This window comes from Onychomys torridus, chromosome 16 (genome assembly GCF_903995425.1).
Source record: "Onychomys torridus chromosome 16, mOncTor1.1, whole genome shotgun sequence".
Lineage (NCBI taxonomy): Eukaryota > Metazoa > Chordata > Mammalia > Rodentia > Cricetidae > Onychomys > Onychomys torridus.
The window spans coordinates 2,829,656-2,855,578 of NC_050458.1; the positions used below are offsets into that span (position 1 = coordinate 2,829,656).

Sequence of the window (25,923 nt, forward strand, 5' to 3'; positions counted from 1 at the left end):
GCGCTTCGGAGAGGTCGGTCCGAACCCAGAACGCGAAGGCAGTGTGGGTGCGGGCCTAGCCCAGCCGGAGTCGTCCCAGGCAGAGGCTCCGAGTCGCTGTTCCTGCCGAGGAAGCCGGTCGGACAGCGAAGCGGGCACACCCGGAAGTGGCGCGGAACGCGAGCGGCGCGGCGGCGGCGGCCAGGTGCCCGGAGGTGGAGTGCGAGCTGGAGCGGGCCGGACGCCAGCTCGCCTTCTATGGCCGGAGGTCCGGCTGCGTTCCCGGAGCCGACCGCCTCAGGGGCAGGCTGGGCTGCGGCCGGGCTGGAGTGAAGGGGGCCGTCGCCTCCTGTCGCCGCCTCTCTACCGATTCCAGGCCAGGTGAGGCGCGCGCTTAGCGGGGACGTCGCGGCCGGACGTGGAGGGCGTTCCGGGAGAAGCCTGCTGCTGCTTGTCGGCCTTACCAGCTCTCCTGGGAAGCGCTTTTCCATTCGCTGCCCGCCGATTGAGATAAACATTTTATCTTTATCCCTTTTAGGATCCGCCGTTGAGTCCTTACTTTGAAGATGCTGGAGTCGTACGTAACTCCGATTTTAATGAGCTATGTGAATCGCTATATTAAGAACTTAAAGCCTTCGGATCTCCAGCTTTCACTATGGGGTGGGGACGTGGTTCTCAGCAAACTCGAGTTAAAATTAGATGTTCTGGAACAGGTATGTTGTACAGTTGTCATTGGAAACGTCTTCGGTTGTTAGACATAACCTGTTTACTATGTTTTGAATGACAAGTTTCCTGCTAGTGTGTTTTGCTGCTATGTAGCTACAGACTTCGTTTTATAGGAAAAAAAAAAAAAAACAACAACGAGGCATTCTGCCTAGAGAGGTTTATTCCATTGGATTCCCAAAGGTTTTCAGCTGATAGGAACACAGTTCTGTTCTTGTTAGCAGAATTTTTCATCCTCTTTACTCAGTTCACAAGCATTGCCAACTATGCACAGTCAGTTTTATGTGAAGCTGGAAAACATTGCATTCTTGTTCTACTTTTAGGTCAGTGGAAGAGTGAAAGACAGCAAGGTCGCACACATGTCAAAGAAAGTTCTCTTTTTTTACCAGGAAAAATGAAATTACCCATGGCATCCTCAGAGATTGTGTAGACACAGATGGAGAATGATGATAAAATTGGTAACATCTTTATTAATCACTTCTTATTATTTTTAGCATTGAAATGATCTGATGCAAATGAACTGTTACTTCAAAGCTCACATGTTTATCAATTCACTTACCACATTTATCAGTAACATATGCCAAGTACTTCCGTTCTGCTTGAGGATCCAGGTTATCTGTGGAAACCAGCTGCTCTGTAGGAGATAACGGAGGACTTGATCTGATGGTGAAGATTTTCATAGAGTACTCTTTCCTGTTACTGGATAATCTAGCTCCTTCCTCAGTCCTCCTTGGACTTAATTGGATGTCTTAATATTTTCATTTACAGTTTTAAAAAATGATAACAAACCCGAAGTGTAGTAGTTCAACTGTCAGGATGACTGTGTCTGTGAATTTACCACCAGGATGAAGACACACACCGTTTCTGTAAGGCTCTCCTGTGTTGCTAACCTCCTAAGACACTGCTAATCGCATTTCTGGATGTTTGTTTTACACGTACAAAGAATTGAATTTGGAACTCATGCATGCTGGTCACATGTCCTGCTGAGCTACATGCCCTGGCACTTAGATTTCTGTCAACAAAGAGGTTTTTGCTTTAAAAAAAAAAAAAAAAACCAACTATTATTTATCTATTTATTTTCCTGTTCTTGAGGCTCAGCAGCATTGGAGTGATTTCTGATCTCTGTTTAGCTCCTTCTTTGACTAGCCCATATTGTTGTCAGCAGTAGTTTGTATAAGATGGTCACAATTTATGTTGGGTGGTGGTGGCCTAGAGTGAGTTCCAGGATAGCCAGGGCTGTTATACAGAGAAACCCTGCCTCAAAAAACAAAAACAAAAACAAAAACAAAACAAAAACAAAAAACCTAAGACAAAAAGCCACAGTTGATCTGGTTTTATCAGTAGCACTTTTGGTTGTTGATATTTTTGGCTACTATAAAGAAAGTGCCTGCCGGGCGGTGTAATCCCAGCACTCGGGAGGCAGAGGCAGGTGGATCTCTGTGAGTTCGAGGCCAGCCTGGTCTACAGAGCTAGTCCAGGACAGACTCCAAAGCTACAGAGAAACCTCGTCTCGAAAAACCAAAAAAAAAAAAAAAAAGGAAAAATAAAAAAGAAAGTGCTTATGAACATTTTTTTTCCCCCCAGAGCTGAGGATCGAACCAAGGGCCTTGCGCTTGCTAGGCAAGCGCTGTACCACTGAGCTAAATCCCCAACCCTGAACATTCTTATATGTACATTTTTATATACATAAACAGTGATTTTTCCTTATGTACACACCTAGGAGGTCATATGTTTTAATTTGTATTGCCAATAGTTTAACAGTATATTAATAACAGTGTATTAACAGTCATACTGTGATAGTTTCAATTATTTCACATTTTTATTCCTACTTGGTATGTTTGTTGCTTTGTGGATGTGTAGTGATAAGCCATTGTATTTTCTTTTTTTTCGAGACAGGGTTTCTCTGTGTAACTTTATGCCTTTCCTGGAACTTGCTTTGGAGACTAGGCTCGCCTTGAACTCACAGAGATCCACCTGCCTCTGCCTCCCAAGTGCTGGGATTAAAGGCGTGCGCCACCACTGCCACCCATTGTATTTTCTTTGAATATCTCTAATGCTTATTGGCTGGTTATTTGGATAATTTTGGTAAATTCTGATTTTTTTTTTTTTTTTTTTGCAACAGAGTAGGAAAAAGAATGAGATTATTTGCCTTTTCTAATTGCTGTTGGAATTGATTTTGTTTATGTTGTTTTGGTTCTGGGTATTGAATCCAGGCGCTCACATGAATTAAGCCTACCTTTTGTGAGGAGGCTGCCCCTCTAGCTCTGTTTTATGTCTGGGAAATAAGTTCTTTGTCAGATGTGTGTTAATATCGCATCTTCCAATTTATTACTTGTCACGTTTACTTTCTTAAAGTCATATTGATGAATAAACGTTTATAAATTTATTGTCCGTTATATCAGTGTTTTCCTTTGTGCTTAGGGCTAGTCCTATCTTGATTAAGAGATGTTTGTTCTAAATTATCGAACAGATTTTGGTAGGTTGCTTCAGATTGACTGCCTATGTAATGCTAGTTTTATACCTTTTAAGCCAGTTATTCTTTTAATTAGTATATAATGTTTAGATACCATCAGTGCTATAGTTTTTGTTTTTATCACTGCATGTCTAGAAACTCTTGACAAAATGTGAGCAGATATGATGAGAACAGACTTCCTTTTGTCAGATGACAAGTTGCAGGAGTTGGTTCTCTCCTTCCCTACCTGGTCCTGGGGAGTGAACTGAGGTCGTCAGGCTTGGCGGGGCAAGCGCCTACCTGCTGAGCCACGTGCCTGCCTTCCATTAGCATTTTCATTTTTTATTTTATTTATTTATTTATTTACCTTTTTTGGTTCTTCGAGACAGGGTTTCTCTGTGTAGCTTTGCGCCTTTCCTGGAACTCACTTGGTAGCCCCTGCTGGCCTCGAACTCACAGAGATCCACCTGGCTCTGCCTCCCGAGTGCTGGGATTAAAGGTGTGTGCCACCACTGCTTGGCTTTTATTTTTTAAGCTAAAAATTATTTTTGAATTTATTTTAGGTGTATGAGTGTTTTATCTGCTTGTTTGTCTGAGCACCACATTTGTACTTGGTGTCCTCGGAGGACAGAGGTGTCAGATCCCCTGGAGTTAAAGATGGTTGTGAGCTGCCACATGGGTGCTGGGAGTTGAACCTGAGTCCCCTGCAAGAACAAATGTTCTTAGCCACTGAGCCATTTTTCCAGCTTCTGCTGTTATTTTTGAGGTGTCTTTTTTCTTTTCAGTTTTGTTAAATTTTGCCTGATGTATTTTGTGACTTTCTTGTATATTTTATGTGTTCTTCATGAATTGTTCTTTTAATCACTGTAACATGTCCTATTGGACCTTTTTTTTTGGTTTATTTGGTGTGGCTGTGTGTTTGTGTGTATGTATATGTGTGTATGTATTTATGTGTTTGTGAGTTTGGTGTCTGTGAGCATGGCATAAGTGTTTGAGGTGTATGTACATTGGCATTTGCGTGTGTTTGTGCCTCTGTGTGTGAGTCCAGAGGAGGACACTTTATGTACTGCTCTATCACTTTCCTCTATTTCTATAGGCAGAATATTTACTGAACCTGGAGGAGGGCTGACGGCTGCAAAGCCCGGCCCTCCCGTCTCTCCTTACCCCAGTGCTAGAGTTATAGGTATGGCTGTGCCTCTTTTTTTCCCTCCATGAGTCCAGGGATCTGAACTGGATACTCAGATTTTCTTAGTATGAACTGTTACTCACTGGGCCATCACTCAGGCCCGCCCCTATTAGATTTTCATATTTTGGGTATGGTTTCATGTAGTCCAGGATGGTCTCCAACTCTTTTGATCTTTAGTAATTTTTCCTAGATCCCCTTATGTCTATCTTATCTGATAGCAGTATCATTAACTCAGCTTTCTGTGGTTACTATTTGCACGATATGTGTGATGGCTAATCTTGTGACTGATCCCGAGGGGAGAAGTCAGGAGTTGCCCTCATCAGATTGGCCTGTGTGGGCGTGCCTGTGGCCCGCCTGCTGTGGTGCTGGCCCTAGGTAGGCAGTTCTGTTGTATAAGAAAGGTAGTTGGGCAAACCTGGGCAGAAGGCAGTAAGCAGCATTTCTCCATGGCCTCTGCTTCAGCTCCTGCCTTGGCCTCTTTGGACGATGTACTGTAACCTGTAAGCCACGCACACTTCTCCTCTTCAGGTTGTGCTTATCACAGCAACAGAAGGCAGACGAGGACAATATATATTTTGTTTTTTATTTTCATTACATTTGTATTTTCATATCTGAAGTAGAGAGTATATTCACATCTCTTATATTTTTAAATTGTCTGACAGTCTTTGCCATTTGGTTTCAGTATTTAATTCATTTATGTTCAGTACTTATATTTTATATGGCTGGATTTTCATCTTTCATTTTCAAATTACTTTCTGTGTCTTCTGTCATTTTTTTTTCTTCTGGTGTGCCTCTTCCATTTACTTCTGTATTTAATAGAGGTTTCCTAAGCTCCTTATTCTTTTGATTTCAAGTTATTTTTGAGTTATTGTCTTAGTGATTGTCCACAGGATTACAATATGCAGTTGATTCACCACAATCCGAGATCAATGAGAACTTTCATTTCACTTCATTGTCTGCCTGTTTCTGGGGATGTGAACAAACTCCATTTACTTTAGACACTAACAACGGAGCAAAGAAACGATTCTACTAATTCTACTACTTAGCATTACTAAGTTTGGCTTGGGTTACTTATGGGAGTGTGAGTGTCCTGAAGGCACCTGCACCCCTGAAAATCCTGCCTTAGCAGGGGCAACAACTCATGTTTGTTGCATCCCTGGGGCTCGCTGCACAATCTGTAAGCTGCTCTACCCAACAGTCTCTCCTCTCTCCAATAATTTATTACTAACCTGGGGCAGGGGGATTGTTAACCATCTAACATTAGGAGCTTCCTAACTAAGGTACACTCCATTAGCTTTTTGAATCTAATAAGTCTTTCTCCTTCCTCTAAGAGGAAATGTTTTCATTAAAAAAAAAAAAATAGCCGAACAAGTCACTCTAATATACTTTGCCCTTGAAAAACCCCCTTTCTTGCTTCTGGGTTATTTTTGAAGGGAACGTGAGCAATGCCACTTGACTTGAGCAGGGCACTGATGACAGAAAAGAACAGTTGTCCCCAAGTCTAGCTTGGGGAGCTTGTGAGTGCCTGTAGTTGCTTCCAGGAGCCTGGGTGAGGGAGCAGTGTTTGTCAGCCTGTGGTCTCCACTCTGCAAACAGACCTTTCACAGGGCTGTTTATCAGATGTTCACATTACAATTCATAACAGCAAAATTAGTTACAAAGTAGCAACACAAATAATTTTATGGTTAGAGTCACCATAACACGAAGCGTATTAAAGGGTTGCAGCATTAAGAAGGTTGAGAACCACTGATTGAGATTATAATGGGTGAGGGAAAAACAGCTGCATCTTTGAAATGTTCACTCAGCATAGGTGATATATTCCCCAAAGCTGCATCCCTGGAACTCTCTGCACAGCTGGCAGGCAGATCAGTCATAGAGGAGTCTCTTCCAAGCAACAGCTATCACTGTTGATGGATCATGGGGCGGAGCCTTGTGACTCTGTTCTGAGATTCCTGAGTCTTGAAAGTTAGCAGAGCTTCTTGCGTCTCTAGGAAGGCGTGTTTCAGTTCTGCAGGAACACTGCACAGTATCCCCTTCTGCAGTTGCTTTCTTCATTGGAAGAAGAAAGGAGGAAAGAGTACCTCAGCTGTCCATGTATAACCATCTACTTACCTTTGTTTCTGTGCGGGTTTTCTTTACAATTCGCTGTGACTTTGAAGAACTTCTTTTCATATTCTGCTAGCAGTGAATCTATGATTTATTCTGTATTGATTTGTGTGTCTGCAATTACAGTTTAAAAAGTGTACATATTAAGAAATAAGGGATCAGAGCTCACTGGTTTAGGTTTGCATTCTGTGATGATTTGCATGTTGATCATCTTTTCATGTGCTTGTTGGCATATGTAAAGATGGTCAACTGTAGATCAGGCTAACCTTAAACTCAGAGATCTGCCTGTTTCTGTCCAAGTTCTGGGATTAAAGGTGTGCACCACTGTGCATGGCTCCTCCATCCATTTAAAAATAGGATTTTGTTGTTAGATTTTAGAAATTCTATACAGTAGATACTAACACTTTTCTAGATAAACATGTTTTTCATCTGTTTTCTCTCTTATCTGTTGTTAATATGGCCCATTTACTCTGTTTTCTTTGCTGTTGAAAGGTTTTAATTTAGATATAAACTCACGTTTTGTGTTTGTTGCCTTTTATTAAATATTTAATATTTTAAATTTATATTTATAAAAGAACACCCCCCAAAATTATAGCTTACCTAATAGTAATTAATTTTATAGATAAAGTCCTTTGTTGCCTGGTTTGGCCTTGAAAACTTGATCCTCCTGCCTCAACTTCCTGAGTAGGCATGGATCACTGTGAATGGTTAGAGTTAGATTTCTGAGAGATATTCAACTTTCAGTTTAAATCTTGGCCAGCAGTATCCCATGTACAGCCATATACAGCCATGTACAGCCATATACAGCCATGTACAGCCATATACAGCCATGTACAGCCATATACAGCCATGTACAGCCATATACAGCCATGTACAGCCATATACAGCCATGTACAGCCATATACAGCCATGTACAGCCATATACAGCCATGTACAGCCATATACAGCCATGTACAGCCATATACAGCCATGTACAGCCATATACAGCCATGTACAGCCATATACAGCCATGTACAGCCATCTACAGCCATGTACAGCCATCTACAGCCATGTACAGCCATATACAGCCATATACAGCCATATACAGCCATGTACAGCCATATACAGCCATGTACAGCCATATACAGCCATGTACAGCCATGTACAGCCATATACAGCCATGTACAGCCATATACAGGTGTTTTCTAGGAGTGGAAATAACAGAAAGGAAGTAATTTGTTGTTGGTTACTTGAAAATCTAGGTACAGTAAGCAACATTTGTATTTTACCCTTTTCAAAGTAGATGTGCCCTTGTTTATCACAGTACTTTGTTGTAGGCGGACGTTTCCTGTCCTGACTGCCCAGTCCCAAATAACCGACTCAGAGGCTGAATATGAATTATAATGCTCGGCCAATACAACAGCTCAGGCTTATTACTAACTAGCTCTTACAACTTAACCCATTTCTATTAATCCACGCACTGCCCCAAGGCTTGTGGCCTTACCTCTGTCCCACTTTGTGTGTCCGACTGGTTCTCAGCCTGCTGGAGACTCCTCATCCCTCATTCTCAGTCTGGCTCTCCTGCCTAACTTTATCCTGTTCAGCTATTGGCCAGTCAGCTTCTTCATTAAACCGTGACAGCAACAGATCTTCACAGTGTACAAAAGGATTTTTCACAGCACTGTGGGTAAACAATCTTATTGACAATCAGATGATTACTAAATATAGAATTTGATTTGTACCTTTGACATGGCCTGTATGGCTTATAATTCCATTCCCTAATGTAGATCTGCTCCTGTTTTAGTATGTTGATAGTAGCTCAGTTGATGAATTAGCATTCTGAAATTTCTTAAATTTAATGGAGGTATTTTTTTCTCTGAGAAAATTGATTTGTGTCCATAGACTGAAAGTTTGCTAGACATTTTGCAAATACATTGTTGCACAATCAAGAGGTGCAGGAGATGGAAATGTAACCACTCATTGTGATTGAAGACTGTTAGTAAAGGGGGTAGGGTTATTTAGTAATACTGTGTTGTTGTAAATACTGGTTAGCAGTTCATCTTGTGCCAGTGGAAGAGTATTTGAAGACATTATTACCTCTTTAAGCTTACTATAATGAGATGCACTTATTAGTAAAGGTTAGTAACAACAAAATTCTAGTAGTTTGGTTTTAAGTAAAAAACAAAACAAAACAGCAACAACAAAAAAAACTCTGGTTGTAGTCATATATCCGACCCACACTTATATAATAGTAATTATAATATTAGTGCTAGCATCCTTAGAGTGGGTTCTGTGTGAGAAAGACAGTTTAAACATTTTTATGAATGAATTGGTTAATCCTCAAAACTATTGTTCTAATCTAAACATTAAGATAATGAAAAGAAGGCAGATGTGACAAATTTGTCCAGTGTGACTGGGTTAGTACATGACAAAGACAGGATTTGAATCCATGTCTGATGGTTCCACAGTTACTGGTTTTAACCACTTACCTGTACTTAGATGTATTTTTATTATGTTACTGGAACAAGTATGCAGGGAAAAAATGATGTTTAATAGTTATTAAGTTTACAAGTACCTGCAGTATTGTACAAATGCAGCAAATATAGTTTCTTTGATTTGTTGCAAAAATTTTATCTAGAAGTGAGATTAGTATTAAGTGATTTTGGTCAAATTTGTGTTTATTTTTTAAATCTTTGTCTAATAATAGTGGAAAGCAATTGGAAGCATTTCAAGTTGATACCCTTATCATAGCTAAGTTAAATATTTAATTAGGTACAGCGCAGTAGATTATCCATTCTCTGTTTCGTCAGGTCAGTCTTGTGTCTCCAAGGAAGCTTCTTTTTCAGCTTGTTTTAGGAACATGTTTGGAGGCATGTTGTGAGAGTTAGGAGAACAAAAAACCATCATGGATAGCCCAAGTCTTGCTGCTGACTTCTATGATTGCTGCTTCTCCAGCATTTATAAACTTGTATCATGTGCCCAGATGGTAGGCTGTTCCTGTTTGGCAGATTAGGAAACTGAAACCTGGAGAGTTTAAATAACTTTTTAAATGTAACTGGTGTAGCACATTGTAGATGTAACAGTCTTATTAAATAAGAAACACAGAGCCAAATGCAGAGTTAAAAGCCCAAGAGGTTAGAGCAGTAGCTAAGAGCTGATACTAAAAACCCTTTCTTACCCTTTGCTGCCCCTGTTGTCCTTCCCTTGAGAAAGAGAGCTACTTGCTGTGTATCTGTCTTTTTATTGACTTTCTGTTCTACCTTCTCATTGGTTGTAAACCCAACCACTTGACCTCCTCGTCACTGCCCGTCTAATCAGACCTCCAGGTCTCTATGGTTGGTATTGAGATTAAAGGTATGTGTCTTCATGCTAGTGGTATCCTTGAACACAGAGATCTGCCTGTCATGTGATCAGGATTAAGGGCATGTGCTACCACTGCCAGACTTCTGCTATGGCTTGTTATTAGCTCTGACCCCCAGGTGACTTTATTAACAAATAAAATCACATTTCAGCACAAATAAAATATCACCATAGCACATTTTTGTAGTTTATTATTACCTATAACTTTTTTATTTATTTATTTTTAGTTTTTTGAGACAGGGTTTCTCTGTGTGTAGCTCTGGCTATCTTGGAACTCATTCTGTAGACCAGACTGGCTTCGAACTCACAGAGATCCACTTGCCTGTTTCCTGATTAAAGGTGTGTGCTGCTACTGCTGGGCTGTTGATTCTAATTTTTGATAAGCAGTAATGCCTCAAAATTTTTTTTGAAAAATTTCTTTTCCTTTAAGAAAGGGACTTATATATGACAATAACAACATTTTAAATATTTACTAACTTTTATTTAATATTTTGTGTTTTAAGGAACTGAAATTACCATTCACCTTTTTAAGTGGCCATATTCATGAACTGAGGATTCATGTACCGTGGACAAAACTGGGCTCGGAACCTGTGGTAATTACCATCAATACAATGGAATGCATCTTGAAACTTAAAGATGGAATCCAGGTAAGAAACTTCTGAGCCTAGCTGTTACTGTTAACTACTTTCCACAGTAATTTTATTTGTTTTTGGGTATGTCAGCTGTCACATAAATCTTGTATACTTACTTTCTACATGTCCATTAAAGTAACATAATTATTTACAAAGCTATCTTTAAATTTTGGTAAAGCATCCAAAGGGTGTTTTTATATAAATTTTGATTAGTCAGTTATAACCCTACTAGGGATCATGTAGAGTTCTCATTCCCTGTATCTTCAGCACACTGGATCTTTATTTAATTGGTTATCTGAGATGGGATCTTGCTTTGTAGATGTTTGTGCTGGGACTGTTTTGGTGTGCTGCCCCGGCCAGCGGGGTTTCAACGGGGGCGACCCACCTGTGGGAGCGAATGAGAGACGGGACACGAGAGACTGACAGCAAGACAAGATTCTGATCAAGCTGCAATATTTATTTCTCTCCGCAAGGCTTTTATATAGCATAGGAGAGGGGGCAGGAAGGAGGGAAGGGGAAGAGACGTGGAAGGCGTGCAGAACGTGGGAGACATGCAGGTTGTGCAGCTGCAAGAAGTCTGCTAAGGTGACTGGTCAGGGGCCATTTGTTCTGTTGCTAGGCTGCCTGACTGTGGAATGCTATTTACATTCGGTTGCCATGGCACCTGACTGTGGAATGTTCTTATCTTTGGGAGCTTCCGGTTAGTAAACAGGTGTTACTGCTCTGGGGAAGGGCAGTGGGCTTATGACTTATTCTCTGGCCTAGCTAGTACTTTCCATGGTTCATGTTTGGTTCCTAAAATCTTGGTCCCTAACAGTGTGCTTGCTTCATCATTGCCTGATGCTTTCTAGTCTTACGAGAATTGACAAGTATGATTGAAATGCCGTTCTTTATAAGAACTATAAGACAGTTTTAGTGTGTCTTAAGTAGATACACTATCTTATCTTAGATAAAACCTTTTAATTTCTGTGAAATTAGGGTTGTTTATGAGCTAAAAATTATTTTCTATTTGAAGTAAATACTTTGTTAGAGTAATATACTTTTTAAAAATTTGTTTATGTGATCTTCATTCTAAATCTGTATTATCCATTTTCACTTAAATAATGTGACTCTGGAAATAAATAGACCATTGTTACATTCTCACAAAAGTTTATTTTGTGAACTTTTAGTATTTGAGGTTTATTTATAAATCTGTAGTTATATTGCAACCTAGTTTCCTTTTATACTTATACTACTTGGTAATTAGTACTTCTTTTTTTTTTTTTTTTTTTTTTTCCGAGACAGGGTTTCTCTCTGTTGCTTTGTGCCTTTCCTGGAACTTGCTTGGTAGCCCAGGCTGGCCTCGAATTCACAGAGATCCGCCTGGCTCTGCCTCACGAGTGCTGGGATTAAAGGAGGCATGTGCCACCACCGCCCGGCTTAATTAGTAGTTCTTAACCATCATCTATTACTTGGATTTAAGTTTAAAAAAAAAAAAATCTGGACTTAGTTATACCACCTATGTGGTGTACATTAAAAGAGGGAAAATTACCCAAACATTAAGTATTTTTTTCAGTGGGAAGGTAGAAGTTCCAAGGCCAGATGTCCTATAAAAAACACATTTTAAATGAGACAGATTACAACTGATTAGCGTAGGGGCTGTGGAATCATATTTGTAACACATGACTTAGTACAATCTAGAATATCTGATATTGGGCCATGCAGATGGCTACTGTAGGCTGATCAGATTGCCTCCTTGCACGGTATTTGAGATGTGAGTTTTGGGGTATTTACAGCAAAAGGTCAAGTGTCATAAATGTAAACCACTCTCAAAACAAGTCTCTATAAATGTTTAAAATTTTGGCAAGAAAGAATTTTAAAAATTGCATTTGACATTTGGACAAATAATTTAGTATTATACACCCCTAGAGAGTAATATTCAGGTTTATGCTAGTGATTAGAATTACATTTTGACAAAAGTCATTACAAATGAAATGACATCTCAGTGATATTTAAAACTATTTTCAGGTTTTAAGTTTTGATTAGTAGTTGGTAATAAAATTAAAACAATGCCAAGTATGAGTACAACTGAAGAGCTCCACTCAAATGGAGCTGTGTAGAAGAGACGTCTTGGGAAGCTAGGGTTAGAGAGCAGGTGCTGGATGGCACGCATATGGACACATGGAACAGTTAGTACTAAAATATGATTAAGAGCTGTCTGAGCCTTAGTTGATGTTATTGTGCAAATACAGAATTTTAACTGCTTTGCTAGGAAGGCGTAGCTTGTTTGTACTGTTCACTCAGTCTCACTTTTCCAACGCCTGTCTATTGCTTGATGTGTGGTGACCTGAAAGCATCCCTCAAGTTACTCTGTTTTTAGCAGAGACCACTTAGGGAAAGAGATTTCCAGTGATTTAGTGGGACTGTGGCCAACAGGGTTATAATTGACTGCCTTAACACGAATTTGTAATCCATTGTAATTACAAGATTACAGGATGTTAAGGTGACCAAGTTACGTTAGGTAAAATGAAGGCTACATTGCTGGTCCCGGAAAATCATTTTGACATTTAGAAATGCATTAGTAATGCGTTTAACTCTTTGCTGTTTGCCGTGACAGTTGCATCTGTGCCACTGTCCTACCTTCACATCCTCTTGACTGGTTACTTTTGACCTATTTTTTTCCTCTTTTTGGACTTCAGATAACAATTTGATTCATGATACATTATGAACACTCCAGTGTAATCTAATAAAGTCCTGTGAACATAAAACTAAAGAGCTAAAACAGTGTAATAGCTTATATGTAACTGTACATTCCTTTTTCTTCTTTCCCTCCCCCTTTCTTTCTTTCTGTCCAGCCTTTGTGGACTTGTTCTGTAAAATAGGAATAGACTTTCTTTCTTTTTTTTTTTTTTTTAATGATTTATTTTTTATTATGTATACAGAAGAGGGCACCAGATCTTATTACAGATGGTTGTGAGCCACCATGTGGTTGCTGGGAATTGAACTCAGGTCCTCTGGAAGAGCAGTCAGTGCTCTTAACCTCTGAGCCATCTCTCCAGCCCCAGGAATAGACTTTCTACACACTTAAATTCTGTGATGGAGATAGATATATATCTATATCTGTATATATACATGTATTTATTTTATTAAATCTGGAAATGTTCTCTTCAACTTTAAGTGAATGGAAATTTATTTTAAAAACTTATTCTGATTTTTGTACCACCTAGAAAGTAAATGTTTAAAATCCTTTTGTTTTGTTTTTTTAGGGTCTAAGTATGTAACCCTATCTGTCTTGGAACTTGCTGCATAGAACATACTTGTCTTGAACTCATAGAAATCCACCTGCCTTAGCCTCCTTAGTGCTGGGATTAAAGGCTTATGCTACCAGACTTACTCATGTTTAAAATCTTTAAACTTAATAAATGCAATAATTTTTAAGACTGAATTAACTTTATTATTATTAAGACTGAAGAAATCATTTGAACTTACGCCAAAGCTTCAAAATATCACAAAAAAACTAATAAGCTTTGAATTTTTTTTTTTTTTTTTTTTTTTTGGTTAGTATATGCAGTTATAAACCCTCCTCAGTATTTAGAGATATAGGATAAGTTCTTCCCATTATCTTTTCTTGCATTTTTAGATGCTATGAGAATCCCTTATTGGCTTAAAATTTCTGATTAGGTCTCTGGAATTGCCATACTCTGTGGGGGCACACAGAGGTTTCCTAGTGAGATCTGAGCTTGCTTTACCCAGCAGGGCTGCATAAGGGGATGGAGGTCTTTTGCTCCACCCCTTGGCATTCCTTTAAAAGCCCTTTAGAAGAGACAGGAGGGGCTGGTGAGTAAGGATCCAGGCCTTCCCGTGGCTATCCTGTGTTTCTGTCTGTCTCTTTCTCCTCTCTGTATTTCTATCTAAATCTCTTATCTCTTACTCCTAAAGAGTACTCAGAGGGAAAAGGTGGGGGTGCTTCCCCGACAAATGGTGCCAGGAACGGGACCCAGGGACTTGGTGAAAGAGGTTTTGGGGGCTTGGTGGATGTAAGGCATGCCGATAAGGAATTGATAACGGTGATGGTATTTCATTCTCAGGAATTAGGCGGTGGAATGATAAAGTTGGAAAGTGAGGCAGCAGCATATATTTCTCTATCTAGGTTTCTCTCTCTCTGTCTCTGTCTCTTTATTTCTATCTATAAAAATTAAGGAAAAATATAAAGTAGAATATAGTAATATAGTGTAGGAAGAAATTTAGAGTAAGGTAGAATATAGAATTATTGAGTTAGGAATATAGTTTAAGAGGAAATTTAGAATAAAATAAGCCAAAAGACAGAGAAACTATGTCCTTGATTTTCTAGCTATGGGGCTGTGAATGCAAAATCCTGGGGAAGAATCAGAAAAATCTATCAAAGATGAAGACAAAGACAAAAAACAAAAACAAAAAACGGGCAGAAAGATTCCATGGAAGCTCTTGGCCTGGAGACATCTTAGAATCAAGCCCTGAGAGGTAGAGGAAAGAATTTTCCTGAGGTGGATGTGGATGAAATAAATCTTTCACTCCACTGATGCTCCCACTGTATGAAAACATTGTACCATCAGAATTAGTTTCTGTTTGGCCATGAAGCCATGGAGAGGAGAAGCCTTAGGAAAATCTTAGTAATCTTTCTCTAAAAAACTAAAAGCTTTTCATACCTCTTCTTTCTCAGATTTTTTTTTCTCTTTCTGTAAGAGCACTCACTTGGAAACAACATCTAAGTATGGGAAAATCACCTGTAATTGTTCTAAGAAAAAACAAAAAACCTCTTGGAACAGGGCACATCCTCTTTGCTAATCCTGTCTCTCCTTCCAGCCAGTATTAGAAAAACAGCAGCCAGAGTCCCCTATGGCTGGAGCCTAGCCAGAAAGTGCAGGCAGAAAGTGGAGCAGGGATGGTCTCCCCCAAAGTAAAAGCCACAAAAGAGGCATGGAGGGTCTGCTGGCATGGGGGGAAAAGTGCAGGCTTTGTTCCCAAAAATCTCTCTGAAAAAGCTGAAAAGACTTTATTTTAGGTACTTTCTTTTCCTTTCACTGACCTGGTAAGGTGGAAGAGCAAACCCTGAGAGGTTTTTGCTTTTGTCACCAAAACGCCTGTCCAAATGTGTTCGATTGGGTGGGCGCGACCCTGCTCTGGGGATAATGTCAGGTGAAAGAAATATATCTATCATTGCCAACTCAAGGAGAATCTCCCGTGGTAAAAGAACAAAAACTTGACTCAAATCTCCCATGGTAAAAGCAAAAGCATGAAAACAAAATGTGTAAATGGAAATGGAAGTGTGGTGTATCTGAAAGGCATCTTGGGAAATGTAGTCTGTAATGTCATTTGTAACCACGGGACAATAAAGAGAAAGGCAGTATGGGAAATTAGTCTTTCAGCTCAAAATGGTGATATAGCCCAAAAACTGTTTTGTTTTGTTTTTTTTTTTTTTTTTCTTTTTCCCCCAGCTCCAAATTCTTAGTCTTACCTCCCGAGAAGTAAGAACAGGTGAACAGTTTGGCTCTAAGGAGATTATTGAAGTGCTAATACTGTTTGTCAACAAGCTACTTTGAAATCTTTTAGAAAACAAGGGAAAATGGTCTTTACATTGGGAAATTGCTTCGGGTACAAAAAAAATTTACAGGATTGAGTTATGCTTAAGATACAAGAGAGAGACACTGGCATCATTAAAAGCACTCACGGTAATCTTAAAAAGCAGCTTTAAAAAATTAAGAAGATTTACTCTCAGTCAAGCTTAGATGAACTAATCTCTGACTTAAAACTCTCAAGAAAACTTTCAGAATGTTATCAAAGATGACTCTAAGCTCTGAGCTTTAGAAATGATTTGTGTACTTTCTGTCTTGTTAATACTTTAGTTAAGAAATCTCTTCTAGTTGTTTGCTAATAAAGTTTGATTTTGAATTTAAGTTAGTTCTGTTAAGAGATTCTTTCTAGATGTTTGATAATAGTTTTCTCTTGAATATAAGTTTGGTAAATAGTTCTTCTAAGAGATCTCTTCTAGGTATGTGCTAATGTTTGTAATATAGTTTCTTTATGAATATAAGTTTGTAAAAATAGTTCTATAGAGTTTCCTTTGAATATAAATTTGTAAGAAGTATAAATGAGTATATGTTGAATGTGAGTCTGTGAAAAGTGTAAATGTTGAATGTAAGTGTAAATGTTTAATGTAAGTTTGTAAGAAGTGTAAATACATATATTAAATAGTCATGCTAGTTGTAAATATGTATAGTAATGTTCATACCAGAATTATGGTGATATTAATGAATGAGAGTTTGGTTAAGTTAAGGGAATCTTTAAATTTGATGCAGTTTATTTGATGTGGTTTGCATAAAGAGTTAATTGATTTAAAAAAGGGCTTGGCACAGCTAAGTCTTTTATAGACATAAGACTTATTCAGAAAAGAACATTCCATCTTGGTTGTCATCCTCTACTCCTCTACTAGGGGGTGTGGCAGCCTAGGGATCGCTGGGTTGTTCAAACTACTTGTAAGCTCCTGAGTCAGAGTTGAGTTAAGCTCTATACTCCCTCCTGCCAGAGGCTGGTGGTCAGAGATGGGCAGCTTTCTTCTTGATAGCTTCCAACCTAAGCCAAAGTATACCTGATGGAAAACATATCTCCATGACGGGTAATGGAAGAAATAATCAAGGAGGACAACCTAAGATAGACCTAGTCTATCTGAGGGGCCTGAGGGGTTCTTTAAAAAATTAAGAGGAGGGACCTGTGGGAGGCCACAGAGGTTTCCTAGTGAGATCTGAGGTTGCTTTACCCAGCAGGGCTGCATAAGGGGATGTATTGACCACATGCATGGTTACCAGATGTTTGGAATGGTCTGCATTTAGCTGTGCTTGGGGGAGGTCTTTTGCTCCACCCCTTGGCATTCCTTTAAAAAGCCCTTTAGATGTGACAGAGGGGCTGGTGGTTAAGGATCCAGGCCCCCATGAGGCTATCCTGTGTCTCTCTTTCCCCTCTATATTTCTATCTAAATCTCTTATCTCTCACTCCTCAAGAGTACTCTAGGGGAAAAAATTGGGAGCTGGTCTCCCACAGTACTCTGTTGGTTTTCTCTTTTCTTCTAGCATCGGCCAGTGATGACCTTGATATAATGTAGATAACACAGTCTGGTTTCTGTCTGTAGCCTCTTTTATTTGAAGACTGAGAAGCAAGAATTTTATATATTCCATGGCAAGCATCTTTACTGCCTTTGGAGAAAGGAGCCCTTGCCTTCTTTGATCAGCTCAGTCTTTTTGGCATGTATAAGAAAGAGCTCGGGTTGGGTTCAATCCTCAACTCAAAAAAAATAAAATAAAATAAAAAATAAAGAGCTCCAAAAGCTGCACACTTGTTAACAAACTTCATAAAAATTCGTTGTATTATCATGTAGTTGGAGGAATATTTTTAGGTGGATCCTGTCCAGACACTAGCCACATACTTGCTGCTTGAAAACTTCAGGCCGTCATGTATTGTAACTGGAATGAACAAGTACTTAATTTTGATGTTTTCTGCAAGAAGGTAAATGGAAGTATCAACAAAAGTGAACCCATTTGTGATGCACTGATTTGACAAGACTGGCCAGTAAGTTACATAGATCTTCTTTCCTCTGTTCTCTGGCACTGGAATTACAGGCAATATGGCACAATAGTCCTCAGCTTTTTTTTTTTTTTTTTTACATGAATGCGGGGATCTGAACTCAAGCTCTTGTTCTTGGTGGGGAACAAGCATTTTACCAACTGATCTCTGCTAGCCAGCTTCTTTTACACTTTTGTTGTTGTTGTTGCTACTAGGTGTTAGTTTGTGGGGTGTCTCTCACCCTGGTAGAAAACTTTGTTTCACAATCTTTTTTTTTTCTTTGTTGTTCATCTTGGGTCATTTCATTGACCAGCATTATCATTATGAAATACTGTAGCAACACAATTCTTTGGCCTTAACTCCATAATCTTTATTTCTGTTCTCTTTGAACTAGTCTGTGGCATTGCTATTTATCTTATTATTCTCTTCCCTTTGTTGCAGATCCCTCTCTGTGCCTTTCCTCATTATTATCTTTCACTTGCATCTTTTATCTGCATAATTGGCACATCGCTGTCATTGTTAAAGTGCTTATTTCTTTTCCATACAGCTCCACACAACTCTTCCAAGAAGCACAAAAATGAAAGGTGAAATTAATATACAACCAACCATTTAAAAATGTACAACTTAATAGATAGTGGTATTTTATTTTGTATAAAGGTAATTGTATTCACGATATTTTGCAATTACCAGTACTGTTTAGTTTCAAAACTTTTTCATCACCTCATTAAGATACTCTGTTGATGCTTGTTTTAATCTGTTCTCTCTCGCTGGGTTTGTATATTCTAGAATGTTACATAAAATAATACAATATCTGACATTTGTATTTAGCATCTTTTGCTTAGCAAGATGTTTATTTAATTTATAGAGTACGTGGTAGTTTATATGAGAATGGCTCTCATATGTTTGAATACTGTTCCCCAGTTGGTAGACTTATTTGGGAAGGATTGGGAGATGTGGTCTTGTTGGAAGAGGTGTGTTAAGGGATGGGCTTTGAGGCTTCAAAAACCTCTTGCCATGCCCACGTGCTTGCTTCCATGTTTTCCTCCACGGTGGTCGTGGACCTTTGAAACTATAAGCCCAATTAAACTCATCCTTTTACAGTTGCCTTGGTCATGATGTGTTGTCACTGCAATAGAATATTACCTAATATAGAGTAAATCAACAATTCATTTTCATGGCTGAATAACATTGCATTACATACATACAAAACAATGTATCTGTTTTTCATGGATATAGACATGAGTTATTTTCACTTTTGGTATTATGATGAGTGATGGGATTACAAGATTTATGTATGAGCTTCTGAAGAAAGTCTCTTGGATATATCCCCTGGGAAGCACTTCTGGGTCCATATGGTAGTTCTCTGCTTAGCGTTTGGATGACTTGCCAAATTGTTTTCCAAAATAACCCTACCATTTTATGTTCTCACTTTTAATATTCAAGAGTTTGTTGCTGTTTGTTTATTTCCACGGAACCAGTTATTTTCCTTTTATTTCACAACAGCCATCCAAGAGAGTAAGTGATATTGCATGTTTTTGATTTGTATTTTTATAGTAACTAATGATGCTGAACATCTTTTATGTCCTTTTTGGCCATTTGCATATCTTTATAAAATGTCTTTGAGTAAAATATACATATTATGACTTTTTTGTTTCCCTCCTTCCCTCTTTCCCTCCCTCCCTCCCTCTCTGTTTCCCTCCCTCCCTGTTTCCATTCCTTCTTTCTTTTCTTTCTTCTTTTTGAGAAATGGTTTCACTTTGTAGCCCTGGATGGCCTATGTAGACCAGGCTGGCCTTGAACTCCACAGATCTTTTCTTCTGTCTCCTGAGTGCTGGGATTAAAGGCTGGCCTCTATTCCACTTTTAAATGCATAGTGGCATTATGTACTTGCCTATTCATTGCCATTCAGTTTAAGTTGATAAGCAACTTGTGGTTTGAAAGAAAATGGCCCCCATAGAGTGTGGCTTGTTGGAGTAGGTATGGTCTTGTTGGAGGAAGTGTGTTACTGTGGGTGTGGGTTTGAAGCCTCCTATGCTCAAGCTTCACCCAGTGTAGTAGAGTTCAATTCCTGCTGCCTGCAGCTCAAGATGTAGAATTGTCAGCCACCTTTAACACCATGCCTGCCTGCATGCTGCCATGTTCTCTGTCATGATGATGATGATGATGGACTAAACCTCTGAAACTGTAAGTCAGCCACAATTAAATGTTTTCTTTTATAAGTGTTGCCATGGTCATGGTGTGTCTTCACAGCAATAGAAACCCTAACAGACAGAAATTGGTACCAGGGACTAGGGTATTGCTGTGATAGGCCTGACTATGCTTTTGTGTTCGAGGAATTTGGACTTGAAGTTTGGATTAGGAAAGCAGTTGAAAGCTTTAAGTGCTGCTTAGTGGGCCATCCTGGTAGGAACATGGAAAACAGTGCTGCTGAAGGTGATTTGAACTGTGGAGGTGTGGCTCAAGAGGTTTCAGAGGAGAATGTTAGTTTGTGGCCTAGAGACTAGTCTTGTGATATTTTGGTGAAGAATGTGGCTGCTTATTGCCCTTGTTCAAAAAGTTTGCTTGAGATTAAGGCAAAGCATTTTCGATTCATTTCATTGGCAGAGGAAATCTCAAAACAGCCTAGTATTGACTCTGTCCTGTGGTTATTAGTGTTAATTCGAATGAAGATTTATAATGAAAAGGAGCAAGCTAAGCGGGGGGAAAAATACAAAATGTACAATTTGAGGAGAAAAGGAGCACCAGGAAGTGGAATGGAGCTAAATCCTGTGTTAAAGGAGATAAACAGATTAAGAAATGGAATCACTGATATTGCAGCTCAAAATCTTACCCTACTGCAGGTGGCACATGCCTTTAATCCAGCACTCGGGAGCAGAGCCAGGAAGATCTCTGTGAGTTCGAGGCCAGCCTGGGCTACAGAGTGAGTTCCAGGAAAGGTGCAAAGCTACACAGAGAAACCCTGTCTCGAAAAACAAAACCAAACAAACAAATGAAAACAAACAAACAAACAAAAAACCAAACCAAAGCAAACAAACAAAAAAAAGAAATGGAATGAAGGAGTCAGGGTTTGCATTGATATCCAAAGTGCCTCTTGCCCTTGATGATTGGGGTGGGTGCCCAGGTTCTGAGCCCCCACCTGGGTCTGTGCTGATGTTCAATGGCCACCCTACAGCTGGTGTCATGCCGATGTGAATGGCCTGTGCTGCCACTTGTGACCGTGGTGGCATCAGGGCCTGGGCTGCTGCTGCTGACTATGTCTGGGTCCATGGCCCTGTTGTAGCTGGGGTCTATGCTGATGTCCATGACCCATGTCACCACCAAAGGCCACATGAATGTCTGGGTTATAGGCTGCCACCTGTGCCATGTTTGCCACTGAGGGAGGTGCTGTGGTTGTAGCCTTTCCAATCTGAGTGGACTGTACTGCCACCCGTGGCCAGGGTGCCCACCAGGCCCGAGCTGCTGCCTCCAGGGGCCATGTCTGGATCTATGGCCCTATTGCAGCCAGGGTCTCTATTAATGTCAGTGGCTCCTGTTACCACTGAAAGCTGTGTAGATGCCCAGAATATAGGCCAACACTAAAGACCATATCAGTGCCTGAGGGTCATGCTGCTATAGGGGCCATACAGATGGGGGTGGACTGGACTGCACTGCCACCTGGGGCCATCATGGCATTCGGTCCCTGGCTGCAGCCTGTGGCCATGTCTGGGTCCTTGGTCCCACTGCAGCTAGGGTCTGTGCTGATCCATGGCTCCTGGTATCGTTGAAGGCTGTGTAGATGCATGAGGTCTGGGGTGCTACCCTTTGCCATGGTGACACCCAGGCCCTAGAGGCTGTTAAGGACCATGTCTGGGTCCACAGTGCTATTGTAGCTGGGGTCTGTCTTGATGTACATGGCCTTTGTTCCCACCAATGGCCACAAGGATGCCCGGCTTCCAGGTTTCCACCTGTGGCCATGTTGAGGTTTGAGGAATATGCAGCTGCTGGGGCCAGGCTGACCTGAGAGGCCTGTGCTGCTTCCCATGGCATTGTCCGAGCCTGATGCTGCCTGCCAAGGGCCACACCTGGGTCCATGGCCCCTCCTCAGACAAGGTCTGCATCTGTGTCCATGGCTCAGGTTACCACCGAAGGCAGTGCAGATGCCTGGGGTTGACACCTGTGGCCATGTTGGTGCCCTAGGATCATGCTGCTGTTGGGACTGTGCAAATCAGGTGGCCTGTGCTCCCACCCGGGCCATGTTGATGTCTGGGTCCGTGCTGTGCCTGGAGGCCATCTCTGGGTCCATGGCCCTACTTCAGCCAGATATGTGTTGAGGACTGTGGCTTATGTTGCCATGGAGCCTTGTGACTGCTTGTGATCTCTACCTCCACCTGGGACCATATTGGAGTCCAGGGACCACAGGAACCATGCAGCTGCTGATCTGAGAGGCCTAAGCTGTTTCCCAGGGCCATTTGACATACAGGCCCAAGCTGCTGCTGCTGGCCACATTTGGGTCGGTGATCATGTGGCAGCTGGGGTCTGTGTTGATGTCTGTTGCCCATGTTAATCACAGGGGCCCATGCAAACCATGTTTTAAACCATAAGTTGAAGTCCAAGGACCTCACTGAGTGGTCCTACCCCTCACTGGCTCTGGGACCAATGACCCCAGCACAGGAAAGCTGGCTCTGCCCCAACATGAGAGCTGGTCTCCCCCACCCCCCATACTTGGGAAAGATAGTCCCACCTCTCAACATGGGTGTTCTGGAGCTGGCTCCACCTCTTATCCAAGGGGAGTGGTCCAGGGAACCACACTGACCAATTCAGCAGCTACCCAAGTACACATCCAGGGCTTTGAGCTGGCACACCCCAACATCTACCCATTCTGTGACCTGCTGGAGTTTGTGAAGGGACTGGTCCTGCAGAACCATGGCTGCATGTTTACATGACTCAGGGCAACAGCAGGATGTCCAGGGAGTTTCCATGGGGGTCCAGTGTTGATGGCGTGCTGGAGGCCAGAGGCCTTGAATCTGGCCAACAACGTATTACACAATGAACATTTGCAAGGAAACTGCATGATACACAGCAACTCCCAAGGCCACTAAGACAAATGAAGAGGTGATAGAGAGGCAAAGATGGAGGAGCTAAGTGTTTCCTTTTTTTTTTTTTTTTTTGTTTTTGTTTGCTTGTTTTTTTTTTTTTAATTGAAATTGATATTCTTATATTTTTGGTTGTGAGCCTAACCTTTAATGGCTGAGCCATCTCTCCAGCCCTGAAATTGATATTCTTGTTTTTTACTTTTTATTTTTAATCATTTCTTCTTTTTTATCTTTATTTTATTATTTCTCTTTTAGTTTTCCTTTGGGAGGGACACTACAAGGGTGAGGGGTGGATGCAGAGGGTCTGGGAGATGGGTGGGATTGGGGTGCATGATGTGAAATTCCCAAAGAATCAAAAAGAAAAAAGAAAAGAAAAAAGAAAAAGAAATGGAATAAAGGCTGTGGTGATCTCAGGGCAAGATCTCACTCAGCTAAGCTTCCAGTTTTTGAAAAGGGATTAAAGAAAAGCTCAGAGCCTGGTATGGTGGTATACCTCTTTAATCCCAACACTCCTGAGGCAGAGGCAGAGGCAGAGGGAGAGGGATCTCTGAGTTTGAGGCCAGCCTGGTCTACAGACCAAGTTCCAGGACAGCCAAGCTGATGCAGTGAAGGACACACAGAGCTGGTGAAGATGTAATTGAATGTAGGGGTATATTCTAGTCCCAGCAAGCAGCAGAACTTGGCATCTTAGGCTACATGGTTCTGGAGTCAAGAGTAGAAGAATGGGACTATGGAATTTGCCTCTGCAACTAAGGACAGCCGCTGAGGCCAGGCCTGTGTCAGGGTTGTCTCTGAATGGAGGCCTAGAGAGGCCATTCTGTGAAGCTGTGAAGGTGAAGCCTGGATTGTCTTGGAGACCCCAAGATGTTGTAGATGCCAGAGCCGTAGGATACCTGCTGAGGAAAGCTGATGGAGTGGAACCAGCCCAAGAGAAAGAAGTGTGTTACACTTAACAAAGCTGAAAGGAGCTGGAGATCTGAGCAGCACTTTGACATCAGACATGGAGATGCAGAGTTTGGAGTTTGCCCAGCTGATTTTTGGTCTTAGTTTGGTCCAGTATTTCTTTGCTGTGCTCCCTTCCCTATGCTTTGGAATAGTAAAGTATATCTGTTGGAAGTATGTGATCTGTTTTTTGATTTTGATTTTATAGGGGATTATAGTTAAGATATTGCATGAATCTCAGAAGAGGCTTTGAACTTTGGACGTTTAAACAGTGCTGATACTATGATAGACTATGGGCATTTTTGAAGTTGGACTAAATGCATTTTGCATTATGATATGGTTACAAGCCTATGGGACCAGGGAGTAGAATGTAGTGGTTTGAAAGAAAATGGCCCCCATATAGAGTGCACCATTAGGAGGTGTGGCCTTGTTGGAGGAAGTGTGTCACTAGAGGTGGGCTTTGAGGTTTCAAAAGCTCTTACTAGGCCCAGTGTTATTCTCTCTTCCTGAGGATCAGTATGTAGCTCTCAGCTATTGTTCCAGCCCCATTAGTGCCACCATGTTCCCACCATGATGATAATGGATTAACCCTCTAAACTGTTAGCACTTCTACAGTTAAATGCTTACTTAACTAATTAAGCACTTGCTGTCAAGCGTGAGGACCTGAGTTCAATTTTACATGAGTTAAATTTTAATTAATTAAAAAAGAAACACTTAACTTCCCCATCTTTGCCTTTCCATTGCCTCTTCATTCCTCTTAATGGCATTGGGAGCTGCTGTGTATCATGCAGTATACCCTTTTGTCGAAACAGCTTTCCTTGCAAATGTTCATTGTGTAATATGTTGTTGGCCAGGTAATATGTTGTTGGCCAGGTTCAAGGCCTCTGGCCTCCAGCATGCCATCAATACTGGACCCCCATGGAAACTCCCTGGACATCCTGCTGTTGCCCTGAGTCATGTAAACCATGCAGCCATGGTTCTGCAGGACCAGTCCCTTCACAAACTCCAGCAGGTCATAGAATGGGTAGATGTTGGGGTGTGCCAGCCCAAAGCCCTGGATGTGTACTTAGGTGGCTGCTGAGTTGTCTATGTATTTTCATAGCAATAGATCAGTGACTAAAATATTAGTTTTAGGATTATCAGATCAATTTTTAGGTTAGCTGCTGAAATGATTAGAATATCTAAAAATAAAATACCAAAGTAGATAACTTTTGGGTGGGTAAAAGTATAAATAGAGCATACAACATAGTTTGAAAAAGTCTAAGAATTTGGGAGTAGAAGAAATGGTTTTCTGAATGTTTACCTGTGTCTGGAGTCTAGAAATAGTGGAAGGAAGACTTTAATTTATCTCTTTGGAATGTACCACTTTACTGTAAAGATGTGATTTTAAAAGTATATACAACAACAATAGCAACAATAGCAGCAACAACCACAAACTCCATACAATCTGACTTGTCTCTCTCAGGTTACAAATGAGCCTGAAATTGATGTTGCTTGACTCTCAGAGTTGGCTTACATGTTTCCACACAGTCATCCTTTACTTACTGAGGAAGTTGTCACTGTTGCTGTAGATTGAAGTCTATGGACTTCTGTTGTACTTGCTTATCCTTTTTGATCTGGAAAAGGTATATATTTATTTTTATTCTTTTATAGATTTTTAATGAAGAAGAGATACTTGGCTAGAATCTAGGAAGACTGTAGTTTCATGAGGGTTCTGTTAGGAGTGTTAAGAATGAGTGAACATTGGGATTGTAACAGGGACCAATGTGACCTTAATTACAGTGTCCAGTGCTGTGAGCACTGTAATTTATATGCCTAAGTGCTCCCAGAAAAGGAAATGTAGTTTGAGACTTCATGGCCTGCTGGTTGCAGATTTTCTCTTTGCTGCTCATTTTTGCCATTCTAATTGTTACTTTCCAT

The 25,923-nt window shown here is 40.6% G+C and overlaps 1 protein-coding gene across 6 annotated transcripts in view; it reads left to right on the plus strand.

The window, feature by feature from the left end:
- The first annotated feature begins 293 nt into the window (after nt 1-293).
- The window catches only part of Vps13b (vacuolar protein sorting 13 homolog B), a 553,125-nt gene continuing 527,495 nt past the window's right edge, over nt 294-25,923 (plus strand). For all 6 annotated transcript variants that reach the window (XM_036207944.1, XM_036207941.1, XM_036207943.1 and 3 more), the window contains exons 1-3: nt 294-360; nt 518-692; nt 10,289-10,432. In XM_036207944.1, the coding sequence (XP_036063837.1) occupies nt 546-692; nt 10,289-10,432 (291 nt within the window). In that variant the 5' untranslated portion in view covers nt 294-360; nt 518-545. The remainder of the gene's footprint in view (nt 361-517; nt 693-10,288; nt 10,433-25,923) is intronic.